General features: G+C 44.7%; 1 protein-coding gene across 4 annotated transcripts in view; it reads left to right on the top strand.

Annotated features, from left to right (window-relative positions):
* RABGAP1 (RAB GTPase activating protein 1) overlaps positions 1-13,497 on the top strand; it is a 171,342-nt gene extending 157,845 nt beyond the window's left edge. For all 4 annotated transcript variants that reach the window (XM_047829198.1, XM_047829199.1, XM_047829200.1 and 1 more), the window contains 5 exons: positions 6,809-6,913; positions 7,772-7,855; positions 8,544-8,615; positions 10,251-10,448; positions 11,775-13,497. In XM_047829198.1, the coding sequence (XP_047685154.1) occupies positions 6,809-6,913; positions 7,772-7,855; positions 8,544-8,615; positions 10,251-10,448; positions 11,775-11,897 (582 nt within the window). In that variant the 3' untranslated portion in view covers positions 11,898-13,497. The remainder of the gene's footprint in view (positions 1-6,808; positions 6,914-7,771; positions 7,856-8,543; positions 8,616-10,250; positions 10,449-11,774) is intronic.

Genomic DNA, 13,497 nt, shown 5'->3' with positions numbered 1-13,497 from the left:
GATCCCCATTTATTTATTTATTTATTTATTTATTTATTTATTTTTAATATGAAATTTGTTGTCAAATTGGTTTCCATACAACACCCAGTGCTCATCTCAAAAGGTGCCCAAGGGATACAGCAGGAGTGCTGATCCCCATTTTACTGGTGAAGACCTGAGGCAAAGAGGTAAACTGTCTGACATGGATCCCACTGTCAGTCAGTGCCACAGCCCTCAGATTGGAACCCAGATGGCCTGACGTCAGAGCTCACCTTCCTAAGTTGGCTCAGAGGAGCAGGGCCCTGAACATCAAAACTGAGGTCCCATCCTGTAGTGTCAGCCATCTCCACTAAGACAGACCTTCCCACAAGTCTGTCTTCTTGTTTCTTTTGAATCGTCACTGAAAACCAACTGAGGTTCTGAAGGGAGGGCTGTGGTGTTCTCTCACCCCTTTTTTTGTTTTTGGCCTTCAGGTACTCAGTCAGGTTTTTGAAAGAACTTCATTGTCTTCAGCTTTTCCCTTCTTGCATCCCAGAGTAAAATTATGGTATGTGACTTACCGGGTTTCCAGAACACTTTTCCAGTTGATGTTTTATGTCACTTTTATTGTTCCTCATCTGTCACTTTTGTTAATATGGAAATTACTAGTTAGCCACTGGGTCCCTAGGTGACCCCAGCCATGCTTTCTCCTCTGTGGCCCGGGAGTAATACCCAGATCTAACATTGTGCAAGGCACCTGGCACAAGGCCAACAGTGAGTCCCCTCTGGCACACTTGCTGTCTGCACTGAGCGCAGCGTCAGAGTGAGAGGGAAACTTTCGGGAGCCCTCCTGCTGAGATTTGGATTCTGGCTGCACTAAGCATTACATCTGTGACCTTGAGCAGCTTATGAACCTTTCCCGAATGAATTATTTGGGCCTGTCAAGAATCAGTTGTGTGTATGGGTCTCCTCAGTTCCATACCTGCTCCATTAATCTATGTGCGTGTCCTTATGCTAACCCCACGGTCGTCATTACTATAGCTTCACCGTCTGAAAATCAGGTCATGGGAATCCTCTTTGTTGTTGTTCTTAAAAAACAGGTCCGACTTCGGCTCAGGTCATGATCTCGCGGTTCGTGAGTTCGAGCCCCTCGTCGGGCTCTGTGCTGACAGCTCAGAGCCTGGAGCCTGTTTCCGATTCTGTGTCTCCCTCTCTCTCTGACCCTCCCCCATTCATGCTCTGTCTCTCTCTGTCTCAAAAACAAAATAAACGTTAAAAAAAAAAAATTAAAAAAAAAACAGTTTGGTTCTTCTATCATCTGCATTTCTATATAACTAATAGACTCAATTTGTCAGCTTCTAGAAATAACAGCCTTCTGGGATTTTGAGTAGGGTTGCATTGAATGTATAAATCAGCTTGGGGAGAATTATCATCTAAATAGTATTTGAACCTTCCAATCCATGAATAGGTTATAATTTTCATTTATTTGGGTCTTTTTCAATTTCAGCATTGTTTTTAGTTGTCAGTTAACAAGACTTGCACATTTTTAAATTTATTGTAAAGGATATTGTTTTCTTAAATGCATTTTCCAATAATTTCTTGCTAATCTCTAGAAACAAAACTGATTAGGGGCACCTGGGTGGCTCAGTTGGTGAGTGTCCAACTTCGGCTCAGGTCGCGATCTCATGATTCGTGAGTTCGAGCCCCGCATCGGGCTCACTACTGTCAGCCCATTAGTGCAGAGCCCGCTTCAGATCCTCTGCCCCCTCTCTGCCCCTCCCCTGCTCGTGCTCTCCCAAAACTAAATAAATATTTAAAATTTAAAAATAGAAATAAAACTGATTACATGATCTTCTATCCTGTGACCTTGCTGAATTCGCTTAGGATTCTAATAGCTATTTTTGTATGTTATTTAGGATTTTCCACATACACAATCATTTCATCTCGGAATAAAGACAGTTTATTTCCTTTTGAGTCTTTAGGCCTTTTTCTTGCCTTCCTGCACCGACCAGGATCTTCAGAACAGTGTTGAACGGGAGAGGCCCCCTCCCAATGAGGCTCCCTTGTTGCCGTGTCCCAGGTATCACCTGTAGATTTTCCAGAGATCAGGTTGAGGAAGTTCTCCTTTCTTCCTATTTGCTGAGTTTTTGTCATGAATGGGTGTCGAGTTTTGTTATTCTTCCTGCATTTGTTAAGATGATTATTTACTATTTCTCGTAATTCTGTTAATATGGTGACATAATTTGATTTTTTGATGTAAACCAGCCTTGCATTCTGAGGAAATTTAGGGTTTCCTTTTTTTCCCTTCAGATTTTTATTTGTATTAAAATTTCTGTGTTCATGAGGAATATTTGTCTGGAGTTTCCTTAATTTTGTGTTGGTGTCAGGGTAATGATGGCCTTCAAAAATAAATTGGGAAGCATTCCCTCCTGTTTTCTTAAGGCCTTTGTGTAGCATTCTTCCTTGATTAAATCTTGGATTTACCTAGTGAAGCCATGTGGGCCTGGAATTTTCTTTGGAAATTATTTAATAATGAATTCAGTTTACTTCCAGACACAGAGCTATTCAAATTTTCTAATTCTTCATGTGTCTACTTTTATCATTTCTGTCTTTCACGTAACATAATCATGTCAGTTATCTAATGTATTGGCAAAGTCATTGGTATTTCCATTGGTATTTCTTTTAATGTTTATAGGATCTACTGAGATGGTCTGTCTTTCATTCCTGATATGGAATGAATTTGTGTCTTCTTTTCCCTTAATCTGACATTTCTAGAAATTTATCAAGTGTGTTGATTTCTTCAAAACCCACTTTTTGGTTTCTTTTGTTTCTGCTTGTTTTGTTCCATTGATTTCTCCTTTCTATTATTTTTTTTCTAACTTCTTTTTTAGTTTAGTTTGCTCTTTTTCTAGCTTTTTTTTTTTTAATGTTTATTTTTGAGAGAGCATGGGTGGGGGAAGGGCAAAAGGGAGGGGGACAGAAGATCCAGAGTGGGCTCTGCACTGACTGCAGTGATCCTGATAGGGGGTTTGAACTGCTGAACCACGAGATCATGACCTGAGCCGGAGTTGGACGTTCAACCAACTGAGCCACCCAGGGACCCCTCTTTTTCTAGCTTCTTAAAGGGAAAGCTTGATCATTAATTTTGGACACTTTTTTTCTTTTTCTTTAAAAAAAAACTTTTTGGGGCGCCTGGGTGACTCAGTCGGTTAAGTGTCTGACTTCGGCTCAGGTCATGATCTCGCGGTCCGTGAGTTCGAGCCCCGCGTTGGACTCTGTGCTGACCGCACAGAGCCTGGAGCCTGTTTCAGATTCTGTGTCTCCCTCTCTCTCTGACCCTCCCCCGTTCATGCTCTGTCTCTTTCTGTCTCAAAAATAAATAAACGTTAAAAAAAATTTTTAAAAAACCTTTTTTTTAATTTATTATTTTTGAGAAAGAGAAAGCACGTGAACAGGGAAGGGGCAGAGAGAAAGAGGGGGGTTAGAGGGTCCAAAGCAGGCTCTGTGCTGATAGCAGAGAGCCTGATACAGGGCTCGAACTCAGGAACCATGAGATCACGACCTGGGCAGAAGCCAGAAGCTTATCAACTAAGACACCCAGGCGCCCCTGGACCCCTTTTTTCCTAAAATAAGCATTTTAAAGTTACATATCCCCCTCAAGCACTATTTCAGCTGCATCCTACACATTCTGATAGGTTTGTTTTTATTTTCATTCAGTTCTTATTTTTTCTTTGACCTGTGAATTGGTTAGTATCAATTAGTATTAGTTTATTAAGCAACTATTAGTATTAGTTGTTTAATTTGCAACTATTAGGGATTTTTCCCAGAGATTTTTCTGTTGTTAATTTCTAATTTAATTCATTTGTGGTTGGAGTACATATCCTTTCTGATTTTAATCCTTTTAAAATATATTTATGCTTATTTTAGGGCCTACTTTTGCTCTATTTGGGTGCATGTCCCACAAGCACTTGGAAAATGTGTGTGTTCTTTTGTTGTGGGTACAGTCTTCTATAAATGTCAGTTTGGTCAAGTTGATTGAGTGTTGTTAAAATCCTCCATAAACTTACTTGTTTTCCCTCTGCTTGTTCCATCACTTACTGAGAGAACAGTGAGGAAGTCTCTAATTGTGCATTTATTTCTCCTTTCAGTTATGTCAGCTTTAATTTCCTGTAATTTGAATTTATGCATACATTTCAGATTATTACGCCTTCTCAGTGGAATGAGTCCTTTATTGTTATGAAATGTCACTTTTTGTCTCTGGCAATACTCTGCTCTGAAATCTGCTTTGTCTGATATTAATGTAGTCACTCCAGCTTTCATTATATTGCATGGTACATCTTTCTCCATCCTTTGGCTTTTAACATATCTGTGTCTTTATATTTAAAATGGTCTTTTGTAGCCAGCTTATAGTTGGGTCTTGCTTATTTTATTGAGTCTGATAATCCGCTTCTTTTAACTGCAATGTTTAGGCCAGTTACATTTAATGTAATTACTTATATGGTAGATTAAGTCTACCATCTTGCTATTTGGCTATTTGTTGCATTTGCTTTTTATTTCTTTTCTTTCTCCTTTTCTGCCTTCCTTGGTTTAATTGGGTATTTTCATGATTTGAGTTTATCTCCTTTATTACCTTAGTAGCTATTCCAGAGCTTTCTTATTTCCAGGCCTCTGTCAGCATCTCTGGCCCCTTAACTCTGCCTCATTGATGTTTTGAGATGTGCTATTTGGAACCCTTTGCCCTACTTCTTGTCCAGAATGTGCCTCTAGGTAGAAATCCAGGGTGGTAGTAGAATTCATCTTGTTTGTTTTCTTTCTCCCAGGAACCACAGTCCTGCATTTATTATTTTCATTGTCTGAAAATAGTAGTTTCATAACATTTTATCCAGTTTTTTGTTTACAGTGATAGGGTAAATCTGGTCCCTGTTAGTCCTTCATGACCAGAAGTGGAAGTCTGGATTTGTGTTTATTCTCTCCAGACCCTCCCTCTTCCTATGCTTATGCAGATGGAGTGCAGGGAGTGTGGTGCCCTTAGGGGATGCTGGTCAGGCCAGTCCATTAGTTTCTGTGCACCTCCCTTTCACAGCATTGAGAGTCACTTCTTGGCGTGACAGCACCGACACTGGGCTTAATGTCACGCCACCTGGTTGTAGATTACAGCTCTGCTACATGCGCTGTGAGAACGTGAAGGAATCACTTCCCCATTTGCTTTTCTTTCTTTTTCTTTCTTTTCTTTTTTTTTTTTTTTTTTTTTAAACAAACTGGGGAGCCACGGTGGGCAGGGAAGACTTGACTTCAAAGACCCAGTTCATATCCTGGCCGTTTCACACTTCTTAGAATCACTACCATGATAGTGATGACAAATAGCTGAGAGAACGTACGAATGTGCCGCAGGCTCCAAATTACTTCTCAGAAGAGGATAACTGAGTCCAGGGGAGGGAAAAGAGAGGTAATAGGTTGCTCCACAGATTAAAGTAAAACAAGTCTTTAACGGGACTTGCCTCTCTTTACTAGTTATTTCCTCTCTTGTTTGATTCTCATTTCCCTTTTGATTGCTTCTTGGGTTTGAGCTGTGGAAGAAGATGACAAGCCACTCCCCAGAAAGGATTGGCCTTAACTCTTGGACCCCACTTAATTGCACACTTGTGTAGTTTGCCTGTAATTAATGCCTTTTTGAGATTGCATTATCATGCCATTCTCAGTTCTCCATGTAAGGCCTCAGCCCTGCAGATCCTGATCCCCCCAAAGAAGATACATCAGGGGAGGTGGTATAGTGGAATGTGCCAGGGGCTCCATGACACCTCTTTTTTTTTTTAATTAATTTTTTGTAACATTCATTTTTAAGAGAGAGAGAGTGAGAGAGAGACAGAGCATGAGTGGGGGAGGGCAGAAATGGAGACACAGAATCTGAAGCAGGCTCCAGGCTGTAAGCTGTCAGCACAGAGCCCGATGCGGGACTCAAAACCACAAATTGTGAGATCATGTCCTGAGCCGAAGTTGGACGCTTAACCAACTGAGGTGCCCCTCCATGATACCTCTTTAGCTAGGTGACGTCAGAAATGCTGTTTAGTTTCAGGGAATCCACCATCCATTCATTATTAAAAAGGAGGTTGGTATATAACAAAGACCCTCCATATCTAGTGGTCTGTAACTAGGAGCTTGTGCCCTCTAACATGCTCATTCTTCACTTATCCTTGAAATGTCCAGTCTCAGGGACTCCTGTATCTGGCATAGGTGCATCATTTTCACTTAGACCCACAGGTCTACCCACCAGACTTTTGTATGCTTTCAAAAAACACTGGGGTAGAGGGTGGCCATTTCAGATAATGAAAAGAGAGTGTCAGGAGGGAGGTGGCTTCCTTTATCAAGTGATGAGAATGAGGTGCAGAACTTGTTTGATGAAGCACATGAAATACTAAGAGTCTGGAGGAGGAAAACCAGAATTTATCATTACTATTATTAGTGATAATGACAGGTACCTTTTATTGAGTGTTTACTGTATTCAAGGTGCTGTGCGGAGTCCTTTCTGTGTTTTATCCCTCATATGACAAGCCTGAAGTTCAGAATGATTCTCAGTGACTTGTTCAAGTGGCACATGATTCGGGAATGATGGGAGTTGAGCCCAGGCTATCTGATGCCAAAGGCTGAGCCCCTCACCACTGTCCTGCACAATGTCTGTGCAAGAGACTGAGCCAGGCACTTGTGCATGAGAGTCTCTGTGTGACCTCAGGCATGTCATTTCCCCTCTCTGGATCAGTTTCCCAGTCACGTTAAAATGGGATTGTGCTGGCCAATTCAGACCCCATCCGGTTCTCGATTCTTGTTGTGTGACAGCATCTCTTACATGCTTCAGGCTGAAGAGAAGGCAGATGCACTCAATAAGGAGCTGCTTATGACCAAACAGAAGTTGATTGATGCGGAAGAAGAGAAGAGACGGCTGGAAGATGAGTCTGCTCAGGTAAGGGAAGCTCAGCCCTCCCACATGCCTCTGTGTCTTGAGAGTCATGAGTCCAGCTGGCGGCTTCCTGCTGCCACTGGGGAACCCGCAGACAGCTGGCTTCAGTTTCCCTCCAAAGGCTTTTTTTATTTACTGTGTAAAGCATAATGGTTGTTAATAATTGGAGCGTAGCAGGAGACAGTGGGGCAAAGACCATCCTTTCTTGGGGCAAGAGAAACTCCTGTGTGTCAGCATCCGAGTGTGACAAAGAAGAGAGTTATTTTAGCATTTCTGCAGAAGGAAAGCAGCCATCATATAATGTCTAGCTCTTCCCCTACCTGTCCGCTGGCATCTCCCCCACGGAGCAAACTCTGGAAGGCCTATCCTGAGCTAGCCCTCCACAGTCACTGGGGGCACAGACCCGCAGCCATAGGACGAAGAGCTTTGGATGCTGCGCACCACAGAGAAAGCCCTTTCTTGCCCTCACGGTTCTCCGTAATGGTCATGCTGTTTAGTCTCTGTCAGGACAGCCTGAATGAGAGCAGGGCGTTTTCTCCATCATGAGGAAGGAGCAATTCTCTGATGAGCTCTTGAGTCTGTTTGGTTTATGCTGTGTCCTCAGCTCAGGCTCACGGTTGTGCTGCACTGGCAGGGGGAGCCTTAGCCAAAGCCCCACTCCGAAACGGGGTTTGATCTTTTATGGAAGCGTTTTGACTGTTCTCTCCCTCTCCTGGCATCAAGACCAGGCAGGTGAAATAGAATGCTTCCTGAGTAGGTTGGTTACTTTTTGGAAAGCCCAGAACAGAGCAGTTAGTGCCAGAGCTTTGTATTTCCTTTAAGACATTCACTTTTCCTTTTTTTTTTTTTTAACACCTGCAGTTAAAAGAAATGTGTCGTCGGGAACTCGACAAAGCAGAATCTGAGATTAGAAAAAACAGTTCCATCATTGGTGACTACAAGCAGGTGAGTAAGTGCACTGTTGGTGGGCCACATGCTCTGGAAGCCCTGCTCGCCTGGATGAGTGTGTCCCCTCCACACCCTGGGCTTCCCAGCTCTGCCACCCGCACCGACCGGTCACTGTACTTCACCGGGCAAGTGACGTCACTGATTCTTAACGGGAAAATAAGAGAAATGGTCCCTGTCTCAGAGAACCGTCATGAGGGTTCCATAAGATCGTGTCTGTAGAGGGCCTGGCACCCTGCCCCACCGACAAATAGGCATTTAATAAATGAGAGCCATGCTCTGTTCTTACGGCCTCACATTCACCTATGCTCGTAGGCCGTAGAACCACTTCTCTCCCTGGCTGGTTTCAGTTTTAAGAACATAACTGAACTGGTCTTGTTCTTTCCTAAACTTGGATCTCGTGCCGGCTTGTGAGTCTGTCAAGTGTGTGTAAACCGTTGGCCATTGAGTGGGGCACCAGTGAGTTCCTCGAGTCCTAGGCCCATGGATATGGAGGTGGCCCAACCAGAGGAACCTCTGCTCTTCCCCCGACTCGACTCGTCCCCCCGGCACCACCTCCACCCGGTGTGCAAGTACCGTCCTCTCCGCTCAGCACGGTCCAGCTTCCACTGCCGGATTCATCCCAAACCCAGGTTATGCGGATGATGACACTGCTCAAGAGATTGTCTCATTTCATTTGTTTCTGTAGATTTGTTCTCAGTTGAGTGAAAGATTGGAGAAGCAGCAGACAGCTAATAAAGTGGAAATTGAGAAAATTCGGGTAAGTTTTCCTCTACCAAAGAGATTCTGTACAACCTACTTCATTTTATGGCTTTGTTCAGCACAACAGATTTTGGGAGAGGGTAGTTTGATTTCCCTTTGATTTCAAACATGAGAGAAGCCACTCAGTACCCTGTTAGGTTCCTGTCATGGCCTGGCTGACAGCTGGTGGTGTGCCGGTCTCCTCTGGAAGGGAGTACAGATGAGACCCAGAGATCTGGTTTTCAATCTTAAAATACAATTGGCCTTTTCCTTATAAATCCACTTAACATCCTCTGGATATCGTGACTGAAAAAAAAAAAAAGGCAACCCAGGATTTCCGAATGTCGTCAGTACAGCAGGTGATCACTGCAGGGCACAGAGGTGAAGGAGTCCAGCCAGCAGTGGGTTTTGCTTGAGGGTAGGGGTGCAGAGACCAGGAGCCTGTGGTATCACTTGTCATTCCCTGTGTTCTGTACACTGGGACACTCCCCTTCGGAGTTCAATTACTTCTGCTTACAATGGATCCCAAAACAACGAGGACTTTGTGTAATGTTTTTGTTTTGTTGCCAGTTTGGGGGCTTTTGTAACTTGGTGCTTTCTTTCTTTAGGCTGTCCCTGTGTTAGAAGCACTTACCGCATTTTTCGGAGAGGAGTAATTTACCGAAAGATGCTTTTCTAACACACTTACGACCCCGTGGACAGGAGGGTGGGAGGGATGTGCTCATGGCCTCGCACACACATCAGCAGTTTACCTGGAGCGAGAATACACCTGGCCTCCGCCCTGAGTAGAGTGTAAACAGCAGTATCTATTTTTTAAATATGACTTATTATCTGATTCTAAAACTGTTAATGCCCACTGCAGAAAATTTGGAAAATGAAAGAAAACAAACTCTTGTAATTGTATTACCCACAAATAACATCGCCGTTATTAACACTTCGGTGTACATTCTTTGAGTTTCTGTGTTTATTTCAACGTACAAAATGCCATTCATTCTGAAATACTCATTTTTTCCACATTCACATCTGAGAAATTGGGACATGCCTTATAACTGAGGGCTTTCTAAAGTGGCTTAATTGGAAGAATGTTTTCTTAGAGGAACATGAAATGGGGTTTCTTCCAGTCAGGGCCATCTTACTTTGATGAAATGTGGTAAATATTTGTAACCATGCTTTACAGACATTTCTGTGTCCTTGGTCACCCAGCATTTAACCAGTTCACCATGCTGTGAAAAGTTCCTCAAAAACTTTTTAGAGGCTGCATACAAACTACCTTGTATAAATACAGCACAGCTCTGTATTTCCTCTCCCACAGCAGTTGGATGGTTTACACCCCCTGCCCCATTTTGTTTCTGTCTCTGATTTCACAGTGAAAATCTTTGTACATGAATCTTTACTCACTGCATCTTCGTTTTTTTAACCGAGGTTCCTAGAAGGGAGGTGACAGACCAGGACATAAGAATATTTTTATTGCTTTTAGTGTATGACACCACGTGGCTTTTCCAGTAGGGCATCTGCCAAAGAGAACATAGTTTTTCAGAAGCTGTGGTGCTCAACCGAGAAGCCATCTCTTGGCTCCCCAAAAAGGAGGCGCCCACACCTTCCCGCAGGGCTGGTTTCTCTTCTTTGCCTCTTCACATCTGACCTTCAATTTCAGCAAAAAGTGGATGACTGTGAGCGCTGCCGGGAATTTTTCAACAAAGAAGGTCGCATAAAGGGCCTGAGCTCAGCCAAGGAGGTTTTAGATGAGGACACAGATGAGGAGAAGGAGACCCTGAAGAACCAGCTGAGGGAGATGGAACTGGAGCTGGCCCAGACCAAGCTGCAGCTGGTGGAAGCGGAGTGCAAGATCCAGGTAACGGCCGCCGCCCTGGGCCCGCCCGCGTGGGCTGGAAACCCTGGAAATGACCTTTATGGTTTGGGGGTTTTTTCCCTTTTAACCTTTGACCATAATCCCTGTGGGAAGAAGCCCATTACTTACGATTTACCAGCGGATGTTTAATTAGTATTTGGACGGTCATAAGAATTGGACTTTATCAGAGAATTGTCCATCAACCTTGGGATCTTTTTGGTGAAGCAGAGAACACCTGCTTTGAAATCACAGCTGCACCACCAAACTGTGACCTTGGGTTAGTACAGAACCTCTTTACACTTCAGAGTCCTTATCTGCAAATGGAGACAAGGCCCCCCATCTGATAGTTTGTTCTGAAGACTACGTAAGATGCTGCCCAGAAAGGGCTCTCGGCACTGTGTCCGAGGACTTCCTAACTGCGAACTCGTAGGTCCCAACTCCCATCATTTAACTAGCTTTGTGACTTTGAACATGTGACCTGATTTATCTGAGCCTCCACTTCCGAAGAAGAAAGTGGGGCTTACTTAGGTCATCTTCACACTGCCGGGCCAGTTCCACGAGCACCAGTATAATACGGAGCACAGAGTGGGCCCTAAGCACCGTGTGTGGAAGGGACTAAGTTCAGGACTAAAGCTTAGGGCCTGGTCTCCCACATCACACACATTCACTGGGCATCTGCTCTTTGCCAGGCCCTGTTCTAGGTGCTGGGGTTGCAAAGCTAAGACATGGCTTGTGTGACTGTCCAGGACAATCAGGAAAAGCACCACCAAGGCAGCAGTATGTGAGCTGTGGTCAAAGAATGAACCAGGGTTGCAGCTGCAGAAGAGAGAGAACAGTGAGCATCCCTGGTGGAGGGAGCGGCGTGCTGAGCGGCAGAGGGAGGAGAGGGCCTGCCCAGTGAGGAGTGCCAGGAAGGCAGGGGTGGAGGTGGGCACTGAGCTGGCAGAGTGTCTCTGGGTCCAGATTATGAAACATCTCAAATGTCTTGCTAGGGAGTCTAGACTTTAAAGGTCTTTGCTGGAAATTAGTGGCATGGTCTTTACCATTAGCTCTGTCTGCCTGATGTGCAGTCGGTGGATAAGAGAAGGAAGCACTCAGGAGGTTGTTTTAATAAGTAGACGAGGCAAGAAATGAAGAGGGCTTAACTAGGAAAAATCCCAGAACTCTAGGGATTCCAGACCCTTTTTTTTATGCCAGGTGGAGACTGGGGAATTTCCAGAGGCCTCTCAAGAATACATAGGCTGAATTCTTATCTTGGCTCAGCTCTCGGGAGGCACCTCCCTTGACATTGGAGCCGAGCATGCTCACCGTACATTGTTCCCCTTGCAGGACTTGGAGCACCATTTAGGCCTTGCCCTGAATGAGGTACAGGCCGCCAAGAAGACGTGGTTTAACCGAACCCTGAGCTCCATAAAGACGGCAACGGGGGTTCAAGGGAAAGAGACTTGCTGAGTGAAGTGGCTGCCTCCAGACACCTTCAGAAAACACGACACCTTTTGTTGCCTTCTTTGGCCAGATGTGTGATTCTGTGACATGTCCCAGGACCAGAATGTACCTAAGTCAGATCCATAGCAGCATGTTGGTAGGTCATTGGACCAGAGCTCATGAAGCAGGCAGCCTCTCTGGGGTAAGGCTCTCCTAACTACTGATGCTAACAGGCCTGCTGGCTGAGTGACGCTCTGGACACGCTCTGGGAAACCATCCTCCGTGTGAGCTCCCAGGCCTCTTCCTGGTGTGGGTCACCACCTCACCCAGCCCAAGGGCTGAGTTGACATTATCGGAGTTTGGGGATCCTTCAGGCTTTTGGTTTTTTTCTAAACCTTTAATCTTTTTTTTGTTTGTTTTTAAATATACATATTATATATATATTGTGGGGTGGGGGTGGGGGGGGCAGGGGATCAGTATCGCAAATAATTCTTATCTACTTCGTGCCAGCATAGGGTCCTCCAGGTAGACGCGGAGAAGCACTTTGTTTTAAATAGGAGGGTTTCCTGGTTGTAGTTGAAGCCACCTAGTTTTGTTAAAGAACACATTGCACAGGTGTTGGGTTTGGCATTATTCACGTTTCTGATCAATTCTATGCAACTCTTCTAGTTCCTCTTGTTTTTAGTGTTAGCTGCCAAAACGTCACAGGGCTGGGCTGGGCGACTTGACCGACTGTGAGACAGGGTTAATCATAACGTGGACAAATCTTATTTTGCTTCATGTGTCGTGTGTGTGTGTGTGTGTGTGTGTGTGTGTGTGTATAAATATCTTTTCCCAGTGTGCCCAACTGACAGTGTTTAAATCCCAGACCGAGACTGATCTGCACAACCTAATTATGTGGATATTTGGGCACTTAACGTCACTCCAGTTCTGCTGGGCTCCACTCTCCTCCCCCACCCTCTCGAGAGCTGGGAAATGCTCCATCACTTCAAGGTCCCTAGTGCCTTTGCACAACAGGTCATACAGGCGAGGAGGACACTGCGCCGTGTGTGTGTGTGTGTGTGTGTGTGTGTGTGTGTGTGTAGACACATGTGCGGGATGCACAGGCCCAGGCCCGGTCCTGCTGACCCGTGTCCCTCCCTGGCTGTCTGGGCCCCCGGGCCCTCCCCCGAGTGTGCTGGGTGCAGACCTCGCTGTTCAGATGGGCTGCAGGTTCTCACTTCAAAACTACAGAATAGAGGTTTTAGCACCTTTAAAAAAACAAATAACCTAGACCTTTTAATTTATATAGTGATATGCTGACGGGCTGGCGCTGATGATCTGGTCTCCGCACGCAGGGTGCAGGTAGCTGTTCTAAGAGGCACTGGTTTGTGTATAAAGATTCTTGGGTTGTTTTGTATCTCTTTTCCTGTTGGCTATACTAACGCTTGCTGAGGTCACTGTGACAAGGGAGGTAACAATGGCAACCCCCACCCCCCGAACCACACCCTCCACCGCTTTCTGTGTCTTTCTTGTTCAGTTACCAAAACAGCTGTAAGCCCATCTAAAACTAGGTGCGTGGACATTGTGCTAGGGTAGTTTCAGTGTGTCAACTTTATGAACTGAAATATAAACCAGTAAAATTGTA

Source organism: Prionailurus viverrinus, chromosome D4 (assembly GCF_022837055.1).
Source record: "Prionailurus viverrinus isolate Anna chromosome D4, UM_Priviv_1.0, whole genome shotgun sequence".
Taxonomy (NCBI): Eukaryota; Metazoa; Chordata; class Mammalia; order Carnivora; family Felidae; genus Prionailurus; species Prionailurus viverrinus.
Note: the sequence above shows the minus strand (reverse complement) of the source record. Positions and strands in the feature narration are given on the sequence as shown.